This window comes from Lampetra planeri, chromosome 72, assembly GCF_965212315.1.
Source record: "Lampetra planeri chromosome 72, kcLamPlan1.2.h2, whole genome shotgun sequence".
NCBI classification, from domain to species: domain Eukaryota; kingdom Metazoa; phylum Chordata; class Hyperoartia; order Petromyzontiformes; family Petromyzontidae; genus Lampetra; species Lampetra planeri.
The window spans coordinates 1,461,921-1,489,723 of NC_136177.1; the positions used below are offsets into that span (position 1 = coordinate 1,461,921).

At 49.7% G+C, this 27,803-nt stretch overlaps 1 protein-coding gene across 2 annotated transcripts in view; it reads right to left on the bottom strand.

Annotated features, from left to right (window-relative positions):
• Positions 1–3,417: 3,417 nt before the first annotated feature.
• LOC144737644 (uncharacterized) overlaps positions 3,418–27,803 on the bottom strand; it is a 47,038-nt gene continuing 22,652 nt past the window's right edge. The window contains exons 1-3 of one of the 2 annotated variants that reach the window (XM_078620408.1): positions 10,583–10,746; positions 7,325–8,208; positions 3,418–6,656 (exon numbers count right to left, since the gene is read on the bottom strand). In XM_078620408.1, coding sequence (XP_078476534.1) covers positions 3,829–6,656; positions 7,325–8,132 — 3,636 coding nt within the window. In that variant the 5' untranslated portion in view covers positions 8,133–8,208; positions 10,583–10,746 and the 3' untranslated portion in view covers positions 3,418–3,828. Of the gene's footprint in view, positions 6,657–7,324; positions 8,209–10,582; positions 10,747–27,803 lie in introns of those variants that run through there. The other variant, XM_078620407.1, reaches the window with a different exon arrangement.

Sequence of the window (27,803 nt, forward strand, 5' to 3'; positions counted from 1 at the left end):
GCTAATTAGGTGGCTAATTTCATTAATTTCTGCGAATGTATGTGCTTATGCTAATGTGGGCAGTTGTGATAATTAGGCTTAGCTTCGTTGTCTAGGGTCGTATTATACCAATCGGGATAATGCAATTATTCATGCTATAACATTTACTGATTATGCCTTAGTGTGTTTATGTCAGGTCTCCAAATTCAAATCTCAACGCAGGATACAGTTCTTATAAATAAGATTATTAAGCATGAACTCAGGAAGGAAGCACTCTTCTGTGTTAAACAATTTTAATTTTAAACAAAACATAACACTCTACTATGCGAACTCTCATGCTTGGAATTATCCACAGTATCATCGGGGAATTTTCCCTCGGTGAGCAGTACATTTAACCATCAATGATTGCGTTGTTTCACTGGGCAACCGAACAGTTGATTAATTCCTCCGAGTAACGCGAGCATATACGGCGATAGGGAAAGTCCTTAAAACATGCATGCGACGATATTCATACGAAAGGCAATACAAGCAAATTATTATATGCCGAAGGCAAAGGTATACGTCAATAGATTCATCGGCAAGATTATATAATTAACGAAATGTCTTGGGACAATGGGGTGCGGTGGTGTGTGTCTGCTGACGCAGATACTTAATTTTTGGCTAAGCCTCAATTCGTGGGCAAGATTCGGTGTTCAAAAGAAAGGTTTAACACAATATTCTCCCTTTGAGAGTGTAGATTCGTAACGAAGGTTTCAAAAGTTTAGTTTGCATCGATGAATCTATTGGTAATTTTAAGCGATTAAAAAATAAAATAAAAAGTATATATAACGACTGATGTACTTCTAAACGACCGTATTTTTTTATCACTCAATGAGCACCAATGTCTTCACGATCAGCTAATGGTTCATGTGTGTATTGTCTCCTTGATAAATGCTTTGTATTAAGCAGACGCCGGGCGCTGCGTCGTGAGCTTGTGAGGGTAGGGGAGGGGCATACGAACAGCGGCTTCTCTCTCTCGCTCTGTCGCCCGGGCGGGTTTGTTGTTAAATGACGAGTCGGCGCGACGCTCGCCGTTGGCGGTGCGCGATGATTCCGTCGTCAGACAGCGCGCACAGCTCGTCCGCTGCTGGATGTCCTGGTTCCCAGCTGGTGCAGGTCGGTGTGTGTGTTCGAACACACGGCGCTCTCGCTGGCGCGGACACTCTTGCTCGATAGCGCGGCTGGTGCTGTGATGCTGGCTTGGTCGATGTTTGGCACTTTCCGCCTGTTCTCGAGGACGATGCTGGAATTCTCGTCAGCTCAACTCGAACTGCAGTGGCACGTGGGAGTCGGTACCCAGAGCAGAATGACTTTCGAGCGATACTACTTCTGTTGGTGCTGAACTCGCACTGGGTAACACAGTGCTACTCAGCGAGCCTCACCATCCTGGTTGATTGCAGTCTTCTTCTTCTGCTGGATTCTCCTTCTGCTGGCAAGCTTCTGAAATGTATGGGCCGAGTCTCTGATTATATCTGAAAAAAATCTCTCCCCTTGGCACGCCTTCTTACAAAGGACCGGAACCATTCTTTGTGTTAGCTCCCCGCCTGTGGAAACAGCTGCCGGTGTGTCCGTGTGTGTGTTCTGATTTTCTTGGTAATATAAGTTCATCAATGGAAGCAGCTGTCCCAGATTGCCCCCACGTGCGTCCTTTCAGCCCCCTTCCCCCTTTCTTTTATGGGGAGATGTTCTTTGCCTGTGTGCAAATCTTGCTATCACGTGCTGTGGGAAGACAAAGGCGGTTGGGAGGCTCTTTTCCTATGGAGTATATTACATCTTGGTTAGGTCTGATGGACTTAATTCGCCTTTCATTCTCCTGGACGACCCTTGGTCTAATACTTCATAATTATTATTTGGTTTGTGTTTATTCAAGATTTGTGATTTAGCATTGTTATTACCACGTATATTCATAGGGTTTTACTAACCTTCGTTCCACAGCCTGCATTCTGGGTTGCTGTTTGTTCTCGAGTTAGTATTATTATCGGACATCCCGAGGTTAGATAATTCGTTTTGGTCAGGTCGCGTAGATAAAGATAAAAATAAATGCCATTAGTATTAAAATAATGAATGGGAAAATAATAATCCACTGATGTAGATTGTAGCCTGGTTCTTAATTGGAGTGTGAGGATAGATAATGTTCACTTAATCTTTGTCGCCAAGTTTTGAACTTTTACCGTTGTTAGAAGAAACATGAAACAAGTAAACCCGTAAAAACAAAGTTTTTCACTATAAATCCTTTATATGCGTGGCAGCAAACTTAATATAAAGGATTTAAAAAACATATTCGCCTGTGGAGGACGCGGGGATCGATCCCGCGACCTTCGGCATGGGAAGCGAGGGCGCTACCAACTGCGCTACTCCGCCACGGCCTGTGGAGGGGTTATGCTCTGGGCTCTTATACTGTGACGTTCAGCCAAAGCCAAGCATGAGTCCTATTTGAATATATGTAAAATATTTTTTTTTTGCCTAAAAAGTGTAACATTTTGGGAATTATTTTTTCACGAAAATTAATTGTCTGTCACAACGAGTCTGTGTGGAAAATGTCAGCTCGATTGGATCACGGGAAGTGGGTTAAAAAACGACCGAAAGATTTGCACGGTCCTAAGCAAGCAAGCAAGCACGCGAACTTAATATAAAGGATTTAAAAATATATTCGCCTGTGGAGGACGCGGGGATTGATCCCGCGACCTTTGGCATGGGAAGCGAGGGCGCTACCAACTGCGCTACTCCGCCACGGCCTGTGGAGGGGTTACGCTCTGGGCTCTTACACTCTGATGTTCAGCCAAAGCCATGAATGCGTTCTATTTGAATATATGTAAAATAATTTTTTTTTGCCTAAAAAGTGTAAAATTTTGGGAATTTTTTTTCACGAACAATAATTGGCTGGCACAACGAGTCTGTGTGGAAAATGTCAGCTCGATTGGATCACGGGAAGTGGGTTAAAAAACGACCGAAAGATTTGCACGGTCCTAAGCAAGCAAGCAAGCACGCGAACTTAATATAAAGGATTTAAAAAGTTAACCAAATAAAACGTCTGTTTCGTTATCCTTTGTCGGGGGGGGGGGGGACGTGTGTGTTGTTCTGATTTTATGACTGGCTCCTTCCGTCGTGGGAGGGGAGGGCGTCACATTCGTCTTTGGAAGTTTTATTGCCACCACATGTTGCTGGGAGACAAAGGCGGTTGGGAGGCTCTTTGTTCCGAAAGGCAGCTGTGGTGATGGTGGTTGTTACAATTTTGTCTTTGCCTCGTGCTACCCCGTGGTTGATTAAAAAATATATATATTGGCCGAATTATTCTTAACATATATACAACAGGTGGGAGGGGCTGGGTGGGGAAGGTGGGGAGGGGCTGGGTGGGGAGGGGCTGGGTGGGGAGGGTGGGGCTGTGTAGGGGGTGGGAGGGGTGGGGCTGGGTGGGGAGGGGCTGGTCACCCCGTGGTCCCCTTATAAAACTCAACGTTTTGCCTACTCATGCCGGCTTGTGCCCGCCCTCACAGTCGGGCATATTTGCGGAATACACCACGCCGCCGTTGACCCTGGCCATTGACCGAGCAACCCAACGTTCCTACCAGCTCCCTCCGCAGGAATGTGTTAAGTCATAATCGAGATTGACAAACTTGTTTTTTGAGAACTGCTTGTTGTTGTTGTTGTGTTTGATTTGTTGTTCTTCTCCCCGCACCTCCAATCAGCTATGGTCAGCTATGTATGGCGGTGCAAAAGAGACATTTAACACACATACAGTACATTATGCATTACAACGGAACGGGATGCACACGAAGGTTGAGGATAGTCGGCGCTACCGGTCCGGTCATTTCACGCCAGCTTCTCGTCTCCGTCAGTGGGGTGGGCGAGGGGAGGGAGCGGTCGCTTCCCAGGCACAGCGAGCGTCTCGGGCGCTACTCCCGTTTCCGCGTCGTCGTTGCCGGCTTCTCCGCGGCCGCTCCTCCGTCTCCGCGGCCGCTCCGACGCTCCGACGGCTTCGCAGTAACCCCTCCCCCCCCTCGCTCCTCCAGCCGCCTCCTTGCGCAGGTGGCGCTCCTCGTGTCTGGCCAGCGCCGCCTCCGAGTAGAACGCAACGGGACAGAGCGCGCACGCGTGGCGTTCCCTGCCGCGCGTGTGCTTCCGTTCGCGGTGCCGCCGCAGGTGGCTCTTGCGCGAGAACAGCGACCCGCACGTGTCACAGCGGTGCGATCGCTCACCTGCGTGCCATCGCTTGCCTGCGTGCGCCTGCTCATGCCGCCGGAGGGTGGCTGCGTGGGCGAACGCCCTCCCGCAGTGAGCGCACGCGAATGGCCGCTCACCCGTGTGCGTCCGCTCGTGCGCGAGGAGGTGCGAGGGCAGGCGAAAGCGGGCGCCGCAGTGGGTGCACCGGTAGGGGTGCCCGCCGGGGTCGGCTGCATGGACCCGGGTGTGCGCCGACAGGTCGTCGGCGTGGGCGAATGCCTTGCCGCACACGGGGCAGCCGTGCGGGCGCGAGGTCGCGTGGACGCGCGAGTGGCGCCGCAGGTGGGCGGCGCGCGAGAACGCCTTGCCGCACGTGGGGCAATCGTGCAGCCTCGCCCGGGGGGGCGCCTCCGCAGGGCCTCCTCCGTTATCCGTCCCTTCGTGCGCCTGGGGCAGATTCTTCTCCTCCATCGTCCTCTTCGGTGCGTGTCTCGTCTGGCGGTTATTCGAGACGGACTCACCTTCTGCTGCTGTGGCTTTCCTCTGGCGGTCAGTAGAGACAGGCCCCCTCTCCGCTGCAGCACGTGTCGCACGGCGGTTATTAGGGACGGGCCCCCTCTCCGCTGCAGCACGTGTCGCACGGCAGTTATTAGGGACGGGCCCCCTCTCCGCTGCAGCACGTGTCGCACGGCGGTTACGAGGGACGGGTCCACTCTCCGCTGCAGCACGTGTCGCACGGCGGTTATTAGGGACGGGCCCCCTCTCCGCTGCAGCACGTGTCGCACGGCAGTTATTAGGGACGGGCCCCCTCTCCGCTGCAGCACGTGTCGCACGGCAGTTATCAGGGACGGGCCCACTCTCCGCTGCAGCACGTGTCGCACGGCGGTTACGAGGGACGGGTCCACTTGGTGCCGTGCGTCTCGAGACGGCCGATAGCGCCGACGGCTCCCAGTTTGCCGAACTCTCCTCCTCATCCTCATCGTCGTCATGGTGGGTCCGTAGGTGCCTCTCCAGGTCGCTCTTGAGCCTCGTGCTGTACGCGCAGAGGTCACACTGCAGGGCCTTCTTACGGTGGCGGCGGTGGCTCGAGTGTTGCCACGTGTGGACCTGGAGCCCACGCTCCCGGCTGAACTCCCTGGCGCACACGGAGCAGCGGTGCCTTCCCCGTTCGGCCGTCTCGCCTGCTCCGTTCGACTCTGGTGGCAAAGCAGCGTGGCGTTCCCTGCCGCGCGTGTGCTTCCGTTCGCGGTGCCGCCGCAGGTGGCTCTTGCGCGAGAACAGCGACCCGCACGTGTCACAGCGGTGCGATCGCTCACCTGCGTGCCATCGCTTGCCTGCGTGCGCCTGCTCATGCCGCCGGAGGGTGGCTGCGTGGGCGAACGCCCTCCTGCAGTGAGCGCACGCGAATGGCCGCTCACCCGTGTGCGTCCGCTCGTGCGCGAGGAGGTGCGAGGGCAGGCGAAAGCGGGCGCCGCAGTGGGTGCACCGGTAGGGGTGCCCGCCGGGGTCGGCTGCATGGACCCGGGTGTGCGCCGACAGGTCGTCGGCGTGGGCGAATGCCTTGCCGCACACGGGGCAGCCGTGCGGGCGCGAGGTCGCGTGGACGCGCGAGTGGCGCCGCAGGTGGGCGGCGCGCGAGAACGCCTTGCCGCACGTGGGGCAATCGTGCAGCCTCGCCCGGGGGGGCGCCTCCGCAGGGCCTCCTCCGTTATCCGTCCCTTCGTGCGCCTGGGGCAGATTCTTCTCCTCCATCGTCCTCTTCGGTGCGTGTCTCGTCTGGCGGTTATTCGAGACGGACTCACCTTCTGCTGCTGTGGCTTTCCTCTGGCGGTCAGTAGAGACAGGCCCCCTCTCCGCTGCAGCACGTGTCGCACGGCGGTTATTAGGGACGGGCCCCCTCTCCGCTGCAGCACGTGTCGCACGGCAGTTATTAGGGACGGGCCCCCTCTCCGCTGCAGCACGTGTCGCACGGCGGTTACGAGGGACGGGTCCACTCTCCGCTGCAGCACGTGTCGCACGGCGGTTATTAGGGACGGGCCCCCTCTCCGCTGCAGCACGTGTCGCACGGCAGTTATTAGGGACGGGCCCCCTCTCCGCTGCAGCACGTGTCGCACGGCAGTTATCAGGGACGGGCCCACTCTCCGCTGCAGCACGTGTCGCACGGCGGTTACGAGGGACGGGTCCACTTGGTGCCGTGCGTCTCGAGACGGCCGATAGCGCCGACGGCTCCCAGTTTGCCGAACTCTCCTCCTCATCCTCATCGTCGTCATGGTGGGTCCGTAGGTGCCTCTCCAGGTCGCTCTTGAGCCTCGTGCTGTACGCGCAGAGGTCACACTGCAGGGCCTTCTTACGGTGGCGGCGGTGGCTCGAGTGTTGCCACGTGTGGACCTGGAGCCCACGCTCCCGGCTGAACTCCCTGGCGCACACGGAGCAGCGGTGCCTTCCCCGTTCGGCCGTCTCGCCTGCTCCGTTCGACTCTGGTGGCAAAGCAGAAGCCGGGCAGCGTCGTTGTGACATCAGTGACGTGCGAGCGCGCTATCTTAATGAGCCAGTGGTTCTTCTTAACCTGGGGTGCATCATGTACCCTGGGGGTGTGTGATGCCCTTTCTGGGCAAGAGACATGGCCAGATTTTTCTTTATTCGAAGGCCAATCATCGAAAACACAAATTAAGCACGGGGCACATTAAGTTACAACTTACTTGTGTTTCAAATAACCGCTGAGATTTTGTGATCCATAACCACTCTTGGTTAAAACTAGTAATTGTATTGTGCATATCGAATTGGATATAAAACCGATTGATTCAACCGGATAGCCAGAACCAAACTGTTTTAAGCCCCTCTTGAAACAAGCCCAAACATAATCGGTTTACAGTTGAGTTTTGGGTCAACCCAAACCAAAAGCCACTCCAGTCCCGCTGCCTGGAGGCCGCAAATGGAACGTCGATTTGAAGAGCTGTGCCCCACAGCCTCTGTGCCAGACTCGTTCCTTCCCCGGTGATCCCCCCTCCCGCAAACCTCCCTCCCACCCTCCCATCCTCCCTCCCACCCTCCCGCAAACCTCCCTCCCACTCTCCCACCCTCCCTTCCTCCCCTCTCTCTCTCCCCTCCCCTCCCTCTCTCCCTGCCTACCTACCTCCCTACCTACCTTCATCCACGTGCTCCATCATCTCATCCACGTGCTCCATCATCACCTCCACCTCCACCACATCTGGGAACGCCCGCTTCGCAACTGAACCTCCGGCCCGCAGGTCCTCTCCTCCGTCGTCTCGAAGGTCCTCTTTTTTTATTTGGACGCCCTCCTCTTTAACCCGGGGGAGGTCCTGCACGCTGCCGTCGAGACGCTGCTCCCCCTCTGTACAAATTTCTTCCACCTTAATGCTCGGAGCCTGCCCCGTCGTCCGAGGGCTGCGTCCATCGATACGGATGTCAAAGTGGAGATCCTCCTGCTTAACGCGCGGCTCGTTTCCACCGCTCACGAAGACCTCCTGTTTAATGGGCGGCTTCTCGCCGCCGACCACGGTGTTCACTGCGTCAGCCTCGAGGAGGTCCTCCTCCTCCTTTTTGATGCGAAGCTGCTCCGGCGGTCGCCTCGTTTCCACCGTGAGCTCCGAAACTTTCCTACCAAGGGCATCCCCGTCGGCCCGGACGTCCTCCTGCTTGACGCCGAGGTCACCGCTCGGCCACGCGTCGCCGTCCCGGCGAGCGCAAAGGTCGTCCGCTTTCGCCCGAAGGTCACCATTGCCATTCTGCGGCTCACCTCCTCCTCCTCCGCCACCCCAGGTGTCCTCCAATTTGATGTGGGGGTCCTCCCCTTCAACAGGGAGGTCCTCTGCTTTAATGTCGACCATGAGGACCTCTCCTCCACCAGAGCTGACGTTCTCTCCGTCGGCCCGAAGCCCCTCCCTTCTTGTCCAAAGCTCCTCCCCGCTCATCTGAAGCTCCTCCCCTTTCATCCAAAGCTCCTCCACTTGCACCAAAGGGCCCCCTCGACCGAGCAAAACCTCCCCTCCCGCAGCTAAGAAGGAAAATCTGGAAAAAAGTTACGACGATGTTTATTATTTACTGTCAGAATTATTAAATATTTTACTAATGATATTGAATTAAAAAATGTAGTTACGTAAGCTACCCAGATGAAATCCACAACAGGTTATTTTTTTGGGTTAGATCGCATAAATATAAATGTGTGTCGTTAAACCCGCCACCACCCGACACAGCCAATTAGTTAAGGCGTTTGTCACACAATCAAAACGTGGCCAATAAGTTGCTAGTACAGCACTAACTGGTTGTGTGTTGGAGAGTAAATCCAGAAGTCTCCCACAGCTAAGATGACAAATCGGAATGATCATATCTCATAGATTTATACAGCGCCTTGACCAAAGGCGCTTTTCAGAGAGAATTAAGAATGGTGTAAGAACGTGTGCGTGTGTGCGAATGTGATGGTGGTGGGAGATGTGATGAATAAAATGTGGTGTGCGAATCTCTAATGATGCGTGAATTCGGTGAAAGTAAAATTCATGACAGTGGATGATGATGAATGGATCGAATGGTTGAGGTTTAATAAGTGATAGCCATATAGATAATAATTATTTTGACAGTCAATGATGACGAATAGATTGAATGAATGGGGTTAATGAGTGATAGCCATATAATGAGAACATGAAGAGGGAATAGTAGTGGTGGTGGTGTTGGTTATGAGGGGGGAGATCTCTGGACGTCGTGGGGGTGAGCTAGGGAACTAGAAAAAGCACACCAATCACTGCCCCACAGACCTCCAGGCCATGCTTCCACCCCCATATAAAAAAACGCTTCGCCACCCAAGCACAGTGACTCCTCTACTTACGAACATTCGACTTACAAACTTTCAGAGATACGAACAAACATGTCCTTATGTCGAGTTGCCTGCACGGACCGAGAGCCATGAGTTCAACTGCCGCGCAATAGACGGCGGTGGCATCTACATCTGCAGAACATGAAGAGGCAGTGGCATCTAAATCTAAGGAAGATTTTCCAACTTTTAAAGCCATTCCCCCTGTTGAGTGTACATGCCGTACAACACGTTTGTAATCGACAGGAGTCAAGTTGGACTTCCAACAAATTGACTTACGAACAGCACACCGGTGTGTTGGAGAATAAACCTGCAACACCTACAATTGTAAACTAGCAACGAATTGTCACGTTTTATTTATGTGACAAGCCTTACTAATTGGCTGTCGGGTGGTGGCGGCGGGTTTAACGACACTTTTGTATATTTACGCACTCTAACCCAAAAACCTCTTATGGATAATATTGGTCACGAAAGCTGTGTTAAACTGTGTTAAACTGATCATAGAACTCATCCGAAGTTGCTTCAAAATCATTGTTTACACACTGGTGCACAGGGGTGTCATGCTCGAACCCGTTCTCGCAACCACCACCCTGGCGCTAACCCATAGCCCGAACTGGGTTCATGGGTTCCAGCGTGGGTGAAAGCACGGGTTTGAGCATGGGTTCGTCTGTCCCTACCCCTGAGCGTATGTGTGTATGTATGTTGAACTTATTTCACACTGTACATAACCAACCATAGCTAATCGGAGCGTGCGGGGGAAGGACAACAAATTAAACACAAAAAGCTGTTCTTCAGAAATTACTTTTCAATGTAGTATAGTGGTGTATTGTAGTATATACCAAAATAAACAGAGATCCCACCAACTGACTAGCTACTAAAACCAACAATAGCATCACTAAATCGACTTCTCTAATCGATCAGACCAAGCAGAGCTGCCTAAAACCTTCGGCTGCTAGACCACCCAGATTTTATGGCCTTCCAAAAATCCACAAAGTAGGTACCTCGCTACATCCTATCGTCTCCACGATTAACTCACCCACCTACAAACTGGCCCGATTTCTGTCTGAGACTCTGCTTCCTTTCACTGGCAAGTCCACCTCAGCTGTACTTAACTCAGCTCTCTTGGTTTCTCTAATCAAGGACATCTCACTCTCTCCGGATGATTTGCTTGTCAGTTTAGATGTAGTTTCTCTGTTCACCAATGTACCTGTACTTGACACCATTGCAATCATTGAACACTTGGTCTAACAGGGACTGATGCAGATGTACCAACTTTGTTAAGGCACTGTCTTACCAACACTTACTTCACCTGGAATGGTACATTCTACAGACAAGATGAGGGTACCCCAATGGGTTCTCCCTTATCGCTAGTGGTAGCGAATGTTTTCATGGGAAATTTTGAGACAGATGCCATCCAGACATCCACTCTAAGTCCTTCCTTGTAGAAGAGATACGTAGATGACACGTTTGTCATCTGGCCACATGGCCTGCCAACACTGAACCAATTTCTCAACCACATCAATTCCAAACACCCGTCTATCAAATTCACTATGGAAGTGGAAAAGGATGGGAAGCTACCATTCCTGATGTAGTGATCGAGAAGAGACCTGATGGCTCGTTGGTCTACAGGAAAGCCACCCACACGGATGTCTATCTAAAGCCTGACTCCCACCACCATCCAGCCCAGAAGAATTCCCTCATCAAAACACTACACGTACGGACCAGCACCACCTAGCCCTCAGGATGAACGGATACTCAGACCGTACTGGAGTGAGTGTGTGGTTGTAGTGAGTGGTTGTAGTGAGTGTGTGGCTGTAGTGAGTGGTTGTAGTGAGTGAGTGGTTGGAGTGAATGGTTGTAGTGAGTGGTTGTAGTGAGTGGTTGTAGTGAGTGAGTGGTTGTAGTGAGTGAGTGGTTGTAGTGAGTGAGTGTTGTAGTGAGTGAGTGGTTGTAGTGAGTGAGTGGTTGGAGTGAGTGGTTGTAGTGAGTGAGTGGTTGTACTGAGTGGTTGTACTGAGTGGTTGTAGTGAGTGAGTGGTTGTAGTGAGTGAGTGGTTGTAGTGAATGGTTGTAGTGAGTGAGTGGTTGTAGTGAGTGGTTGTAGTGAGTGAGTGGTTGTAGGGAGTGAGTGGTTGTAGTGAGTGAATGGTTGTAGTGAGTGAGTGGTTGTAGTGAGTGGTTGGAGTGAGTGAGTGGTTGTAGTGAGTGAGTGGTTGTAGTGAGTGGTTGTAGTGAGTGAGTGGTTGGAGTGAATGGTTGTAGTGAGTGGTTGTAGTGAGTGGTTGTAGTGAGTGAGTGGTTGTAGTGAGTGAGTGGTTGGAGTGAATGGTTGTAGTGAGTGGTTGTAGTGAGTGGTTGTAGTGAGTGGTTGTAGTGAGTGAGTGGTTGTAGTGAGTGAGTGGTTGTAGTGAGTGAGTGTTGTAGTGAGTGAGTGGTTGTAGTGAGTGAGTGGTTGGAGTGAGTGGTTGTAGTGAGTGAGTGGTTGTACTGAGTGGTTGTACTGAGTGGTTGTAGTGAGTGAGTGGTTGTAGTGAGTGAGTGGTTGTAGTGAATGGTTGTAGTGAGTGAGTGGTTGTAGTGAGTGGTTGTAGTGAGTGAGTGGTTGTAGGGAGTGAGTGGTTGTAGTGAGTGAATGGTTGTAGTGAGTGAGTGGTTGTAGTGAGTGGTTGGAGTGAGTGAGTGGTTGTAGTGAGTGAGTGGTTGTAGTGAGTGGTTGGAGTGAGTGGTTGGAGTGAGTGGTTGGAGTGAGTGGCTGGAGTGAGTGGTTAGAGTGAGTGAGTGGTTGTAGTGAGTGAGTGGTTGTAGTGAGTGGTTGTAGTGAGTGAGTGGTTGTAGTGAGTGAGTGGTTGGTTGTAGTGAGTGGTTGTAGTGAGTGAGTGGTTGTAGTGAGTGAGTGGTTGTAGTGAGTGAGTGTTGTAGTGAGTGAGTGGTTGTAGTGAATGGTTGTAGTGAGTGAGTGGTTGTAGTGAGTGGTTGTAGTGAGTGAGTGGTTGTAGGGAGTGAGTGGTTGTAGTGAGTGAATGGTTGTAGTGAGTGAGTGGTTGTAGTGAGTGGTTGGAGTGAGTGAGTGGTTGTAGTGAGTGAGTGGTTGTAGTGAGTGGTTGGAGTGAGTGGTTGGAGTGAGTGGTTGGAGTGAGTGGCTGGAGTGAGTGGTTAGAGTGAGTGAGTGGTTGTAGTGAGTGAGTGGTTGTAGTGAGTGGTTGTAGTGAGTGAGTGGTTGTAGTGAGTGAGTGGTTGGTTGTAGTGAGTGGTTGTACTGAGTGAGTGGTTGGAGTGAGTGAGTGGTTGGAGTGAGTGGTTGTAGTGAGTGAGTGGTTGTAGTGAGTGAGTGGTTGTAGTGAGTGGTTGTACTGAGTGGTTGGAGTGAGTGGTTGTACTGAGTGAGTGGTTGCAGTGAGTGAGTGGTTGTGGTGAGTGAGTGGTTGTACTGAGTGGTTGTGGTGAGTGAGTGGTTGTAGTGAGTGGTTGTATTGAGTGAGTGGTTGTAGTGAGTGGTTGTACTTTGAGTGAGTGGTTGTACTGAGTGAGTGGTTGGAGTGAGTGAGTGGTTGGAGTGAGTGAGTGGTTGTACTGAGTGAGTGGTTGTAGTGAGTGAGTGGTTGTAGTGAGTGAGTGGTTGTAGTGAGTGAGTGGTTGTAGTGAGTGAGTGATTGTAGTGAGTGAGTGGTTGTACTGATTGAGTGGTTGTAGTGAGTGGTTGTAGTGAGTGAGTGGTTGTAGTGAGTGAGTGGTTGTACTGAGTGAGTGGTTGTAGTGAGTGAGTGGTTGTAGTGAGTGAGTGGTTGTAGTGAGTGAGTGGTTGGTTGTAGTGAGTGAGTGGTTGGTTGTAGTGAGTGGTTGTACTGAGTGAGTGGTTGGAGTGAGTGGTTGTAGTGAGTGAGTGGTTGTAGTGAGTGGTTGTACTGAGTGGTTGGAGTGAGTGGTTGTACTGAGTGAGTGGTTGTAGTGAGTGAGTGGTTGTACTGAGTGGTTGGAGTGAGTGGTTGTACTGAGTGAGTGGTTGTAGTGAGTGGTTGTGGTGAGTGAGTGGTTGTACTGAGTGGTTGTGGTGAGTGAGTGGTTGTATTGAGTGAGTGGTTGTAGTGAGTGGTTGTACTGAGTGAGTGGTTGTCTTGAGTGAGTGGTTGTAGTGAGTGGTTGTATTTTGAGTGAGTGGTTGTACTGAGTGAGTGGTTGTACTGAGTGAGTGGTTGGAGTGAGTGAGTGGTTGTAGTGAGTGGTTGTAGTGAGTGAGTGGTTGTAGTGAGTGAGTGGTTGTACTGAGTGAGTGGTTGTAGTGAGTGGTTGTTGTGAGTGGTTGGTTGTAGTGAGTGGTTGGAGTGAGTGGTTGTAGTGAGTGAGTGGTTGTAGTGAGTGAGTGGTTGTACTGAGTGGTTGGAGTGAGTGGTTGTACTGAGTGAGTGGTTGTAGTGAGTGGTTGTGGTGAGTGAGTGGTTGTACTGAGTGGTTGTGGTGAGTGAGTGGTTGTATTGAGTGAGTGGTTGTAGTGAGTGGTTGTACTGAGTGAGTGGTTGTATTGAGTGAGTGGTTGTAGTGAGTGGTTGTACTTTGAGTGAGTGGTTGTACTGAGTGAGTGGTTGGAGTGAGTGAGTGAGTGGTCGGAGTGAGTGAGTGGTTGTACTGAGTGAGTGGTTGTAGTGAGTGAGTGGTTGTAGTGAGTGAGTGGTTGTAGTGAGTGAGTGGTTGTAGTGAGTGAGTGGTTGTACTGAGTGAGTGGTTGTAGTGAGTGGTTGTATTGAGTGAGTGGTTGTACTGAGTGAGTGGTTGTAGTGAGTGAGTGGTTGTAGTGAGTGAGTAGTTGTAGTGAGTGGTTGTAGTGAGCGAGTGGTTGTACTGAGCGAGTGGTTGTACTAAGTGAGTGGTTGTACTGAGTGAGTGGTTGTAGTGAGTGGTTGGAGTGAGTGAGTGGTTGTACTGAGTGAGTGGTTGTAGTGAGTGAGTGGTTGTACTGAGTGAGTGGTTGTAGTGAGTGAGTGGTTGTAGTGAGTGAGTGGTTGTACTGAATGAGTGGTTGTAGTGAGTGAGTGGCTGTAGTGAGTGAGTGGTTGTAATGAATGAGTGGTTGTAGTGAGTGAGTGGTTGTACTGAGTGGTTGTAGTGAGTGAGTGGTTGTAGTGAGTGAGTGGTTGTAGTGAGTGAGTGGTTGTAGTGAGTGAGTGGTTGTAGTGAGTGAGTGGCTGTACTGAGTGAGTGGTTGTAGTGAGTGGTTGTAGTGAGTGGTTGTAGTGAGTGAGTGGTTGTAGTGAGTGGTTGTAGTGAGTGAGTGGTTGTAGTGAATGGTTGTAGTGAGTGAGTGGTTGTAGTGAGTGAGTGTTGTAGTGAGTGTGTGGCTGTAGTGAGTGGTTGTAGTGAATGGTTGTAGTGAGTGGTTGTAGTGAGTGGTTGTAGTGAGTGAGTGGTTGTAGTGAGTGAGTGGTTGTAGTGAGTGAGTGTTGTAGTGAGTGAGTGGTTGTAGTGAGTGAGTGTTCTAGTGAGTGAGTGGTTGTAGTGAGTGAGTGGTTGGAGTGAGTGGTTGTACTGAGTGGTTGTACTGAGTGGTTGTAGTGAGTGAGTGGTTGTAGTGAGTGAGTGGTTGTAGTGAATGGTTGTAGTGAGTGAGTGGTTGTAGTGAGTGGTTGTAGTGAGTGAGTGGTTGTAGGGAGTGAGTGGTTGTAGGGAGTGAGTGGTTGTAGTGAGTGAATGGTTGTAGTGAGTGAGTGGTTGTAGTGAGTGGTTGGAGTGAGTAGTTGGAGTGGCTGGAGTGAGTGGTTGGAGTGAGTGGTTAGAGTGAGTGAGTGGTTGTAGTGAGTGGTTGGAGTGAGTGAGTGGCTGTACTGAGTGAGTGGTTGTAGTGAGTGGTTGTAGTGAGTGAGTGGTTGTAGTGAGTGAGTGGTTGGTTGTAGTGAGTGGTTGTACTGAGTGAGTGGTTGGAGTGAGTGGTTGTAGTGAGTGAGTGGTTGTAGTGAGTGAGTGGTTGTAGTGAGTGGTTGTACTGAGTGGTTGTACTGAGTGAGTGGTTGCAGTGAGTGAGTGGTTGTACTGAGTGGTTGGAGTGAGTGGTTGTACTGAGTGGTTGTAGTGAGTGGTTGTGGTGAGTGAGTGGTTGTACTGAGTGGTTGTGGTGAGTGAGTGGTTGTAGTGAGTGGTTGTACTGAGTGAGTGGTTGTACGGAGTGAGTGGTTGGAGTGAGTGAGTGGTTGGAGTGAGTGAGTGGTTGTACTGAGTGAGTGGTTGTAGTGAGTGAGTGGTTGTAGTGAGTGAGTGGTTGTAGGGAGTGAGTGGTTGTAGTGAGTGAATGGTTGTAGTGAGTGAGTGGTTGTAGTGAGTGGTTGGAGTGAGTAGTTGGAGTGAGTGAGTGGTTGTAGTGAGTGAGTGGTTGGAGTGAGTGGTTGGAGTGAGTGGCTGGAGTGAGTGGTTGGAGTGAGTGGTTAGAGTGAGTGAGTGGCTGTACTGAGTGAGTGGTTGTAGTGAGTGGTTGTAGTGAGTGAGTGGTTGTAGTGAGTGAGTGGTTGGTTGTAGTGAGTGGTTGTACTGAGTGAGTGGTTGGAGTGAGTGAGTGGTTGGAGTGAGTGGTTGTAGTGAGTGAGTGGTTGTAGTGAGTGAGTGGTTGTAGTGAGTGGTTGTACTGAGTGGTTGGAGTGAGTGGTTGTACTGAGTGAGTGGTTGCAGTGAGTGAGTGGTTGTACTGAGTGGTTGGAGTGAGTGGTTGTACTGAGTGAGTGGTTGTAGTGAGTGGTTGTAGTGAGTGGTTGTGGTGAGTGAGTGGTTGTAGTGAGTGGTTGTACTGAGTGAGTGGTTGGAGTGAGTGAGTGGTTGGAGTGAGTGAGTGGTTGTACTGAGTGAGTGGTTGTAGTGAGTGAGTGGTTGTAGTGAGTGAGTGGTTGTAGTGAGTGAGTGGTTGTAGGGAGTGAGTGGTTGTAGTGAGTGAATGGTTGTAGTGAGTGAGTGGTTGTAGTGAGTGGTTGGAGTGAGTAGTTGGAGTGAGTGAGTGGTTGTAGTGAGTGGTTGTAGTGAGTGGTTGTACTGAGTGGTTGTACTGAGTGAGTGGTTGCAGTGAGTGAGTGGTTGTACTGAGTGGTTGGAGTGAGTGGTTGTACTGAGTGAGTGGTTGTAGTGAGTGGTTGTGGTGAGTGAGTGGTTGTACTGAGTGGTTGTGGTGAGTGAGTGGTTGTAGTGAGTGGTTGTACTGAGTGAGTGGTTGTATTGAGTGAGTGGTTGTAGTGAGTGGTTGTACTTTGAGTGAGTGGTTGTACTGAGTGAGTGGTTGGAGTGAGTGAGTGGTTGGAGTGAGTGAGTGGTTGTAGTGAGTGAGTGGTTGTAGTGAGTGAGTGGTTGTAGTGAGTGAGTGGTTGTAGTGAGTGAGTGGTTGTACTGAGTGAGTGGTTGTAGTGAGTGAGTGGTTGTAGTGAGTGAGTGGTTGTAGTGAGTGAGTGGTTGTACTGAGTGAGTGGTTGTAGTGAGTGAGTGGTTGGTTATAGTGAGTGAGTGGTTGGTTGTAGTGAGTGGTTGTACTGAGTGAGTGGTTGGAGTGAGTGGTTGGAGTGAGTGGTTGTAGTGAGTGAGTGGTTGTAGTGAGTGGTTGTACTGAGTGGTTGGAGTGAGTGGTTGTACTGAGTGAGTGGTTGTAGTGAGTGAGTGGTTGTACTGAGTGGTTGGAGTGAGTGGTTGTACTGAGTGAGTGGTTGTGGTGAGTGAGTGGTTGTACTGAGTGGTTGTGGTGAGTGAGTGGTTGTATTGAGTGAGTGGTTGTAGTGAGTGGTTGTACTGAGTGAGTGGTTGTACTGAGTGAGTGGTTGTACTGAGTGAGTGGTTGGAGTGAGTGAGTGGTTGTAGTGAGTGAGTGGTTGTAGTGAGTGAGTGAGTGGTTGTAGTGAGTGAGTGGTTGTAGTGAGTGGTTGTAGTGAGTGAGTGGTTGGTTGTAGTGAGTGGTTGTACTGAGTGAGTGGTTGGAGTGAGTGGTTGGAGTGAGTGGTTGGAGTGGTTGTAGTGAGTGAGTGGTTGTAGTGAGTGGTAGTAATGAGTGAGTGGTTGTAGTGAGTGGTTGTACTTTGACTGAGTGGTTGTACTGAGTGAGTGGTTGGAGTGAGTGAGTGGTTGTACTGAGTGAGTGGTTGTAGTGAGTGAGTGGTTGTAGTGAGTGAGTGGTTGTAGTGAGTGAGTGGTTGTAGTGAGTGAGTGGTTGTACTGAGTGAGTGGTTGTAGTGAGTGGTTGTATTGAGTGAGTGGTTGTAGTGAGTGAGTGGTTGTACTGAGTGAGTGGTTGTAGTGAGTGGTTGTACTGAGTGAGTGGTTGTAGTGAGTGAGTGGTTGTAGTGAGTGTGTGGTTGTAGTGAGTGGTTGTAGTGAGTGAGTGGTTGTAGTGAGTGGTTGTAGTGAGTGAGTGGTTGTAGTGAGTGAGTGGTTGGTTGTAGTGAGTGGTTGTACTGAGTGAGTAGTTGGAGTGAGTGAGTGGTTGGAGTGAGTGGTTGTAGTGAGTGAGTGGTTGTAGTGAGTGAGTGGTTGTAGTGAGTGGTTGTACTGAGTGGTTGGAGTGAGTGGTTGTACTGAGTGAGTGGTTGCAGTGAGTGAGTGGTTGTACTGAGTGGTTGGAGTGAGTGGTTGTACTGAGTGAGTGGTTGTAGTGAGTGGTTGTACTGAGTGGTTGTGGTGAGTGAGTGGTTGCAGTGAGTGGTTGTACTGAGTGAGTGGTTGTATTGAGTGAGTGGTTGTAGTGAGTGGTTGTACTTTGAGTGAGTGGTTGTACTGAGTGAGTGGTTGGAGTGAGTGAGTGGTTGGAGTGAGTGAGTGGTTGTACTGAGTGAGTGGTTGTAGTGAGTGAGTGGTTGTAGTGAGTGAGTGGTTGTAGTGAGTGAGTGGTTGTAGGGAGTGAGTGGTTGTAGTGAGTGAATGGTTGTAGTGAGTGAGTGGTTGTAGTGAGTGGTTGGAGTGAGTAGTTGGAGTGAGTGAGTGGTTGTAGTGAGTGAGTGGTTGTACTGAGTGGTTGGAGTGAGTGGTTGTACTGAGTGAGTGGTTGCAGTGAGTGAGTGGTTGTACTGAGTGGTTGGAGTGAGTGGTTGTACTGAGTGAGTGGTTGTAGTGAGTGGTTGTGGTGAGTGAGTGGTTGTACTGAGTGGTTGTGGTGAGTGAGTGGTTGTAGTGAGTGGTTGTACTGAGTGAGTGGTTGTATTGAGTGAGTGGTTGTAGTGAGTGGTTGTACTTTGAGTGAGTGGTTGTACTGAGTGAGTGGTTGTACTGAGTGAGTGGTTGGAGTGAGTGAGTGGTTGTACTGAGTGAGTGGTTGTAGTGAGTGAGTGGTTGTAGTGAGTGAGTGGTTGTAGTGAGTGAGTGGTTGTAGTGAGTGAGTGGTTGTACTGAGTGAGTGGTTGTAGTGAGTGGTTGTAGTGAGTGAGTGGTTGTAGTGAGTGAGTGGTTGTACTGAGTGAGTGGTTGTAGTGAGTGAGTGGTTGTAGTGAGTGAGTGGTTGGTTGTAGTGAGTGAGTGGTTGGTTGTAGTGAGTGGTTGTGGTTGGAGTGAGTGGTTGTAGTGAGTGAGTGGTTGTAGTGAGTGGTTGTACTGAGTGGTTGGAGTGAGTGGTTGTACTGAGTGAGTGGTTGTAGTGAGTGAGTGGTTGTACTGAGTGGTTGGAGTGAGTGGTTGTACTGAGTGAGTGGTTGTAGTGAGTGGTTGTGGTGAGTGAGTGGTTGTACTGAGTGGTTGTGGTGAGTGAGTGGTTGTATTGAGTGAGTGGTTGTAGTGAGTGGTTGTACTGAGTGAGTGGTTGTACTGAGTGAGTGGTTGTACTGAGTGAGTGGTTGGAGTGAGTGAGTGGTTGTACTGAGTGAGTGGTTGTAGTGAGTGAGTGGTTGTAGTGAGTGAGTGGTTGTAGTGAGTGAGTGGTTGTAGTGAGTGAGTGGTTGTAGTGAGTGGTTGTAGTGAGTGAGTGGTTGTAGTGAGTGAGTGGTTGTAGTGAGTGAGTGGTTGTAGTGAGTGAGTGGTCGTAGTGAGTGAGTGGTTGTAGTGAGTGAGTGGTTGTACTGAGTGGCTGTACTGAGTGAGTGGTTGTAGTGAGTGGTTGTAGTGATTGGTTGTAGTGAGTGAGTGGTTGTAGTGAATGGTTGTAGTGAGTGAGTGGTTGTAGTGAGTGAGTGTTGTAGTGAGTGGTTGTAGTGAGTGTGTGGCTGTAGTGAGTGGTTGTAGTGAGTGAGTGGTTGGAGTGAATGGTTGTAGTGAGTGGTTGTAGTGAGTGAGTGGTTGTAGTGAGTGGTTGCAGTGAGTGAGTGGTTGTAGTGAGTGAGTGGTTGTAGTGAGTGAGTGTTGTAGTGAGTGAGTGGTTGGAGTGAGTGAGTGGTTGGAGTGAGTGGTTGTACTGAGTGGTTGTACTGAGTGGTTGCAGTGAGTGAGTGGTTGTAGTGAGTGAGTGGTTGTAGTGAGTGAGTGGTTGTAGTGAATGGTTGTAGTGAGTGAGTGGTTGTAGTGAGTGGTTGTAGTGAGTGAGTGGTTGTAGGGAGTGAGTGGTTGTAGTGAGTGAATGGTTGTAGTGAGTGAGTGGTTGTAGTGAGTGGTTGGAGTGAGTAGTTGGAGTGAGTGAGTGGTTGTAGTGAGTGAGTGGTTGTAGTGAGTGGTTGGAGTGAGTGGTTGGAGTGAGTGAGTGGTTGGAGTGAGTGGCTGGAGTGAGTGGTTGGAGTGAGTGGTTAGAGTGAGTGAGTGGTTGTAGTGAGTGGATGGAGTGAGTGAATGGCTGTACTGAGTGAGTGGTTGTAGTGAGTGGTTGTAGTGAGTGAGTGGTTGTAGTGAGTGAGTGGTTGGTTGTAGTGAGTGGTTGTACTGAGTGAGTGGTTGGAGTGAGTGAGTGGTTGGAGTGGTTGTAGTGAGTGAGTGGTTGTAGTGAGTGGTTGTACTGAGTGGTTGGAGTGAGTGGTTGTACTGAGTGAGTGGTGAGTGGTTGTACTGAGTAGGTGGTGTCGTGAGTGAGTGGTTGTTACTGAGTGAGTGGTGTATGAGTGAGTGGTTGTGGTGAGTGAGTGGTTGTACTGAGTGGTAGTATTGAGTGAGTGGTTGTAGTGAGTGGTTGTACTAAGTGAGTGGTTGTATTGAGTGAGTGGTTGTAGTGAGTGGTTGTACTTTGAGTGAGTGGTTGTACTGAGTGAGTGGTTGGAGTGAGTGAGTGGTTGGAGTGAGTGAGTGGTTGTACTGAGTGAGTGGTTGTAGTGAGTGAGTGGTTGTAGTGAGTGAGTGGTTGTAGTGAGTGAGTGGTTGTACTGAGTGAGTGGTTGTAGTGAGTGGTTGTAGTGAGTGAGTGGTTGTAGTGAGTGAGTGGTTGTACTGAGTGAGTGGTTGTAGTGAGTGAGTGGTTGTAGTGAGTGAGTGGTTGGTTGTAGTGAGTGGTTGTACTGAGTGAGTGGTTGGAGTGAGTGAGTGGTTGGAGTGAGTGGTTGGAGTGAGTGGTTGTAGTGAGTGGTTGTACTGAGTGAGTGGTTGTATTGAGTGAGTGGTTGTAGTGAGTGGTTGTACTTTGAGTGAGTGGTTGTACTGAATGAGTGAGTGGTTGTACTGAGTGAGTGGTTGTAGTGAGTGAGTGGTTGTAGTGAGTGAGTGGTTGTAGTGAGTGAGTGGTTGTACTGAATGAGTGGTTGTAGTGAGTGGTTGTATTGAGTGAGTGGTTGTAGTGAGTGAGTGGTTGTACTGAGTGAGTGGTTGTAGTGAGTGGTTGTACTGAGTGAGTGGTTGTAGTGAGTGAGTGGTTGTAGTGAGTGAGTGGTTGTAGTGAGTGGTTGTAGTGAGTGAGTGGTTGTAGTGAGTGGTGGTTGTAGTGAGTGGTTGTAGTGAGTGAGTGGTTGTACTGAGCGAGTGGTTGTACTAAGTGAGTGGTTGTACTGAGTGAGTGGTTGTAGTGAGAGGTTGTACTGAGTGAGTGGTTGGAGTGAGTGAGTGGTTGTACTGAGTGAGTGGTTGTAGTGAGTGAGTGGTTGTACTGAGTGAGTGGTTGTAGTGAGTGAGTGGTTGTACTGAGTGAGTGGTTGTAGTGAGTGAGTGGCTGAAGTGAGTGAGTGGTTGTACTGAGTGAGTGGTTGTACTGAGTGAGTGGTTGTACTGAGTGAGTGGTTGTAGTGAGTGGTTGTAGTGAGTGAGTGGTTGTAGTGAGTGAGTGGTTGTAGTGAGTGAGTGGTTGTAGTGAGTGAGTGGTTGTAGTGAGTGAGTGGTTGTAGTGAGTGAGTGGTTGTACTGAGTGAGTGGTTGTAGTGAGTGGCTGTACTGAGTGAGTGGTTGTACTGAGTGAGTGGTTGTAGTGAGTGGTTGTAGTGAGTGAGTGGTTGTAGTGAGTGAGTGGTTGTAGTGAGTGAGTGGTTGTAGTGAGTGAGTGGTTGTACTGAGTGAGTGGTTGTACTGAGTGAGTGGTTGTAGTGAGTGGCTGTACTGAGTGAGTGGTTGTAGTGAGTGGTTGTAGTGAGTGGTTGTAGTGAGTGAGTGGTTGTAGTGAGTGAGTGGTTGTAGTGAGTGAGTGGTTGTAGTGAGTGAGTAGTTGTAGTGAGTGAGTGGTTGTACTGAGTGAGTGGTTGTAGTGAGTGGCTGTACTGAGTGAGTGGTTGTAGTGAGTGGTTGTAGTGAGTGGTTGTAGTGAGTGGTTGTAGTGAGTGAGTGGTTGGTTGTAGTGAGTGGTTGTACTGAGTGAGTGGTTGGAGTGAGTGAGTGGTTGGAGTGAGTGCTTGTAGTGAGTGAGTGGTTGTAGTGAGTGAGTGGTTGTACTGAGTGAGTGGTTGGAGTGAGTGAGTGGTTGTACTGAGTGAGTGGTTGTACTGAGTGGTTGGAGTGAGTGGTTGTACTGAGTGAGTGGCTGTACTGAGTGAGTGGTTGTAGTGAGTGGTTGTAGTGAGTGAGTGGTTGCAGTGAGTGAGTGGTTGGTTGTAGTGAGTGGTTGTACTGAGTGAGTGGTTGTAGTGAGTGAGTGGTTGGAGTGGTTGGAGTGAGTGGTTGTAGTGAGTGAGTGGTTGTAGTGAGTGGTTGTACTGAGTGGTTGGAGTGAATGGTTGTACTGAGTGAGTGGTTGTAGTGAGTGAGTGGTTGTACTGAGTGGTTGGAGTGAGTGGTTGTACTGAGTGAGTGGTTGTAGTGAGTGGTTGTGGTGAGTGAGTGGTTGTACTCAGTGGTTGTGGTGAGTGAGTGGTTGTATTGAGTGAGTGGTTGTAGTGAGTGGTTGTGGTGAGTGAGTGGTTGTACTCAGTGGTTGTGGTGAGTGAGTGGTTGTATTGAGTGAGTGGTTGTAGTGAGTGGTTGTACTTTGAGTGAGAGGTTGTACTGAGTGAGTGGTTGGAGTGAGTGAGTGGTTGTACTGAGTGAGTGGTTGTAGTGAGTGAGTGGTTGTAGTGAGTGAGTGGTTGTAGTGAGTGAGTGGTTGTACTGAGTGAGTGGTTGTAGTGAGTGGTTGTAGTGAGTGAGTGGTTGTAGTGAGTGAGTGGTTGTAGTGAGTGAGTGGTTGTAGTGAGTGAGTGGTTGTAGTGAGTGAGTGGTTGTACTGAGTGAGTGGTTGTAGTGAGTGGCTGTACTGAGTGAGTGGTTGTAGTGAGTGGTTGTAGTGAGTGAGTGGTTGTAGTGAGTGAGTGGTTGTAGTGAGTGAGTGGTTGTAGTGAGTGAGTGGTTGTAGTGAGTGAGTGGTTGTACCGAGTGAGTGGTTGTAGTGAGTGGCTGTACTGAGTGAGTGGTTGTAGTGAGTGGTTGTAGTGAGTGGTTGTAGTGAGTGAGTGGTTGGTTGTAGTGAGTGGTTGTACTGAGTGAGTGGTTGGAGTGAGTGGTTGGAGTGAGTGGTTGGAGTGGTTGTAGTGAGTGAGTGGTTGTAGTGAGTGGTAGTAATGAGTGAGTGGTTGTAGTGAGTGGTTGTACTTTGACTGAGTGGTTGTACTGAGTGAGTGGTTGGAGTGAGTGAGTGGTTGTACTGAGTGAGTGGTTGTAGTGAGTGAGTGGTTGTAGTGAGTGAGTGGTTGTAGTGAGTGAGTGGTTGTAGTGAGTGAGTGGTTGTACTGAGTGAGTGGTTGTAGTGAGTGGTTGTATTGAGTGAGTGGTTGTAGTGAGTGAGTGTTTGTACTGAGTGAGTGGTTGTAGTGAGTGGTTGTACTGAGTGAGTGGTTGTAGTGAGTGAGTGGTTGTAGTGAGTGTGTGGTTGTAGTGAGTGGTTGTAGTGAGTGAGTGGTTGTAGTGAGTGGTTGTAGTGAGTGAGTGGTTGTAGTGAGTGAGTGGTTGGTTGTAGTGAGTGGTTGTACTGAGTGAGTAGTTGGAGTGAGTGAGTGGTTGGAGTGAGTGGTTGTAGTGAGTGAGTGGTTGTAGTGAGTGAGTGGTTGTAGTGAGTGGTTGTACTGAGTGGTTGGAGTGAGTGGTTGTACTGAGTGAGTGGTTGCAGTGAGTGAGTGGTTGTACTGAGTGGTTGGAGTGAGTGGTTGTACTGAGTGAGTGGTTGTAGTGAGTGGTTGTGGTGAGTGAGTGGTTGTACTGAGTGGTTGTGGTGAGTGAGTGGTTGCAGTGAGTGGTTGTACTGAGTGAGTGGTTGTATTGAGTGAGTGGTTGTAGTGAGTGGTTGTACTTTGAGTGAGTGGTTGTACTGAGTGAGTGGTTGGAGTGAGTGAGTGGTTGGAGTGAGTGAGTGGTTGTACTGAGTGAGTGGTTGTAGTGAGTGAGTGGTTGTAGTGAGTGAGTGGTTGTAGTGAGTGAGTGGTTGTAGGGAGTGAGTGGTTGTAGTGAGTGAATGGTTGTAGTGAGTGAGTGGTTGTAGTGAGTGGTTGGAGTGAGTAGTTGGAGTGAGTGAGTGGTTGTAGTGAGTGAGTGGTTGTACTGAGTGGTTGGAGTGAGTGGTTGTACTGAGTGAGTGGTTGCAGTGAGTGAGTGGTTGTACTGAGTGGTTGGAGTGAGTGGTTGTACTGAGTGAGTGGTTGTAGTGAGTGGTTGTGGTGAGTGAGTGGTTGTACTGAGTGGTTGTGGTGAGTGAGTGGTTGTAGTGAGTGGTTGTACTGAGTGAGTGGTTGTATTGAGTGAGTGGTTGTAGTGAGTGGTTGTACTTTGAGTGAGTGGTTGTACTGAGTGAGTGGTTGGAGTGAGTGGTTGGAGTGAGTGAGTGGTTGTACTGAGTGAGTGGTTGTAGTGAGTGAGTGGTTGTAGTGAGTGAGTGGTTGTAGTGAGTGAGTGGTTGTAGTGAGTGAGTGGTTGTACTGAGTGGTTGTAGTGAGTGGTTGTAGTGAGTGAGTGGTTGTAGTGAGTGAGTGGTTGTACTGAGTGAGTGGTTGTAGTGAGTGAGTGGTTGTAGTGAGTGAGTGGTTGGTTGTAGTGAGTGAGTGGTTGGTTGTAGTGAGTGGTTGTGGTTGGAGTGAGTGGTTGTACTGAGTGAGTGGTTGTAGTGAGTGAGTGGTTGTAGTGAGTGGTTGTAGTGAGTGGTTATAGTGAGCGAGTGGTTGTACTGAGCGAGTGGTTGTACTGAGTGAGTGGTTGTACTGAGTGAGTGGTTGTATTGAGTGAGTGGTTGTATTGAGTGAGTGGTTGTAGTGAGTGGTTGTACTTTGAGTGAGTGGTTGTACTGAGTGAGTGGTTGGAGTGAGTGAGTGGTTGTAGTGAGTGAGTGGTTGTAGTGAGTGAGTGGTTGTACTGAGTGAGTGGTTGTACTGAGTGAGTGGTTGTACTGAGTGAGTGGTTGTAGTGAGTGGTTGTAGTGAGTGAGTGGTTGTAGTGAGTGAGTGGTTGTAGTGAGTGAGTGGTTGTAGTGAGTGAGTGGTTGTAGTGAGTGAGTGGTTGTACTGAGTGGTTGTACTGAGTGAGTGGTTGTAGTGAGTGGCTGTAGTGAGTGAGTGGTTGTACTGAATGAGTGGTTGTAGTGAGTGAGTGGTTGTACTGAGTGGTTGTAGTGAGTGAGTGGTTGTAGTGAGTGGTTATACTGAGTGAGTGGTTGTAGTGAGTGAGTGGTTGTACTGAGTGAGTGGTTGTACTGAGTGAGTGGTTGTACTGAGTGGTTGTAGTGAGTGGTTGTAGTGATTGAGTGGTTGTAGTGAGTGAGTGGTTGTAGTGAGTGGTTGTAGTGAGCGAGTGGTTCTACTGAGCGAGTGGTTGTACTGAGTGAGTGGTTGTACTAAGTGAGTGGTTGTACTGAGTGAGTGGTTGTAGTGAGTGGTTGTAGTGAGTGGTTGTACTGAGTGAGTGGTTGTAGTGAGTGAGTGGTTGTAGTGAGTGAGTGGTTGTACTGAGTGAGTGGTTGTAGTGAGTGGTTGTACTGAGTGAGCGGTTGTACTGAGTGAGTGGTTGTACTGAGTGAGTGGTTGTACTGAGTGAGTGGTTGTAGTGAGTGAGTGGTTGTAGTGAGTGAGTGGTTGTAGTGAGTGAGTGGTTGTAGTGAGTGAGTGGTTGTAGTGAGTGAGTGGTTGTAGTGAGTGAGTGGTTGTAGTGAGTGAGTGGTTGTAGTGAGTGAGTGGTTGTAGTGAGTGAGTGGTTGTACTGAATGAGTGGTTGTAGTGAGTGAGTGGCTGTAGTGAGTGAGTGGTTGTACTGAATGAGTGGTTGTAGTGAGTGAGTGGTTGTACTGAGTGGTTGTAGTGAGTGAGTGGTTGTAGTGAGTGGTTATACTGAGTGAGTGGTTGTAGTGAGTGAGTGGTTGTAGTGAATGGTTGTAGTGAGTGAGTGGTTGTAGTGAGTGAGTGGTTGTAGTGAGTGAGTGGTTGTACTGAGTGAGTGGTTGTAGTGAGTGGTTGTACTGAGTGAGTGGTTGTACTGAGTGAGTGGTTGTAGTGAGTGGTTATAGTGAGTGAGTGGTTGTAGTGAGTGAGTGGTTGTAGTGAGTGAGTGGTTGTACTGAGTGAGTGGTTGTACTGAGTGAGTGGTTGTACTGAGTGAGTGGTTGTACTGAGTGAGTGGTTGTACTGAGTGAGTGGCTGTACTGAGTGAGTGGTTGTAGTGAGTGGTTGTAGTGAGTGAGTGGTTGGTTGTAGTGAGTGGTTGTACTGAGTGAGTGGTTGTAGTGAGTGAGTGGTTGGAGTGAGTGAGTGGTTGTAGTGAGTGAGTGGTTGTACTGAGTGAGTGGTTGTAGTGAGTGAGTGGTTGGTTATAGTGAGTGAGTGGTTGGTTGTAGTGAGTGGTTGTACTGAGTGAGTGGTTGGAGTGAGTGGTTGGAGTGAGTGGTTGTAGTGAGTGAGTGGTTGTAGTGAGTGGTTGTACTGAGTGGTTGGAGTGAGTGGTTGTACTGAGTGAGTGGTTGTAGTGAGTGAGTGGTTGTACTGAGTGGTTGGAGTGAGTGGTTGTACTGAGTGAGTGGTTGTGGTGAGTGAGTGGTTGTACTGAGTGGTTGTGGTGAGTGAGTGGTTGTATTGAGTGAGTGGTTGTAGTGAGTGGTTGTACTGAGTGAGTGGTTGTACTGAGTGAGTGGTTGTACTGAGTGAGTGGTTGGAGTGAGTGAGTGGTTGTAGTGAGTGAGTGGTTGTAGTGAGTGAGTGAGTGGTTGTAGTGAGTGAGTGGTTGTAGTGAGTGGTTGTAGTGAGTGAGTGGTTGGTTGTAGTGAGTGGTTGTACTGAGTGAGTGGTTGGAGTGAGTGGTTGGAGTGAGTGGTTGGAGTGGTTGTAGTGAGTGAGTGGTTGTAGTGAGTGGTAGTAATGAGTGAGTGGTTGTAGTGAGTGGTTGTACTTTGACTGAGTGGTTGGAGTGAGTGAGTGGTTGTACTGAGTGAGTGGTTGTAGTGAGTGAGTGGTTGTAGTGAGTGAGTGGTTGTAGTGAGTGAGTGGTTGTAGTGAGTGAGTGGTTGTACTGAGTGAGTGGTTGTAGTGAGTGGTTGTATTGAGTGAGTGGTTGTAGTGAGTGAGTGGTTGTACTGAGTGAGTGGTTGTAGTGAGTGGTTGTACTGAGTGAGTGGTTGTAGTGAGTGAGTGGTTGTAGTGAGTGTGTGGTTGTAGTGAGTGGTTGTAGTGAGTGAGTGGTTGTAGTGAGTGGTTGTAGTGAGTGAGTGGTTGTAGTGAGTGAGTGGTTGGTTGTAGTGAGTGGTTGTACTGAGTGAGTAGTTGGAGTGAGTGAGTGGTTGGAGTGAGTGGTTGTAGTGAGTGAGTGGTTGTAGTGAGTGAGTGGTTGTAGTGAGTGGTTGTACTGAGTGGTTGGAGTGAGTGGTTGTACTGAGTGAGTGGTTGCAGTGAGTGAGTGGTTGTACTGAGTGGTTGGAGTGAGTGGTTGTACTGAGTGAGTGGTTGTAGTGAGTGGTTGTACTGAGTGGTTGTGGTGAGTGAGTGGTTGCAGTGAGTGGTTGTACTGAGTGAGTGGTTGTATTGAGTGAGTGGTTGTAGTGAGTGGTTGTACTTTGAGTGAGTGGTTGTACTGAGTGAGTGGTTGGAGTGAGTGAGTGGTTGGAGTGAGTGAGTGGTTGTACTGAGTGAGTGGTTGTAGTGAGTGAGTGGTTGTAGTGAGTGAGTGGTTGTAGTGAGTGAGTGGTTGTAGGGAGTGAGTGGTTGTAGTGAGTGAATGGTTGTAGTGAGTGAGTGGTTGTAGTGAGTGGTTGGAGTGAGTAGTTGGAGTGAGTGAGTGGTTGTAGTGAGTGAGTGGTTGTACTGAGTGGTTGGAGTGAGTGGTTGTACTGAGTGAGTGGTTGCAGTGAGTGAGTGGTTGTACTGAGTGGTTGGAGTGAGTGGTTGTACTGAGTGAGTGGTTGTAGTGAGTGGTTGTGGTGAGTGAGTGGTTGTACTGAGTGGTTGTGGTGAGTGAGTGGTTGTAGTGAGTGGTTGTACTGAGTGAGTGGTTGTATTGAGTGAGTGGTTGTAGTGAGTGGTTGTACTTTGAGTGAGTGGTTGTACTGAGTGAGTGGTTGGAGTGAGTGGTTGGAGTGAGTGAGTGGTTGTACTGA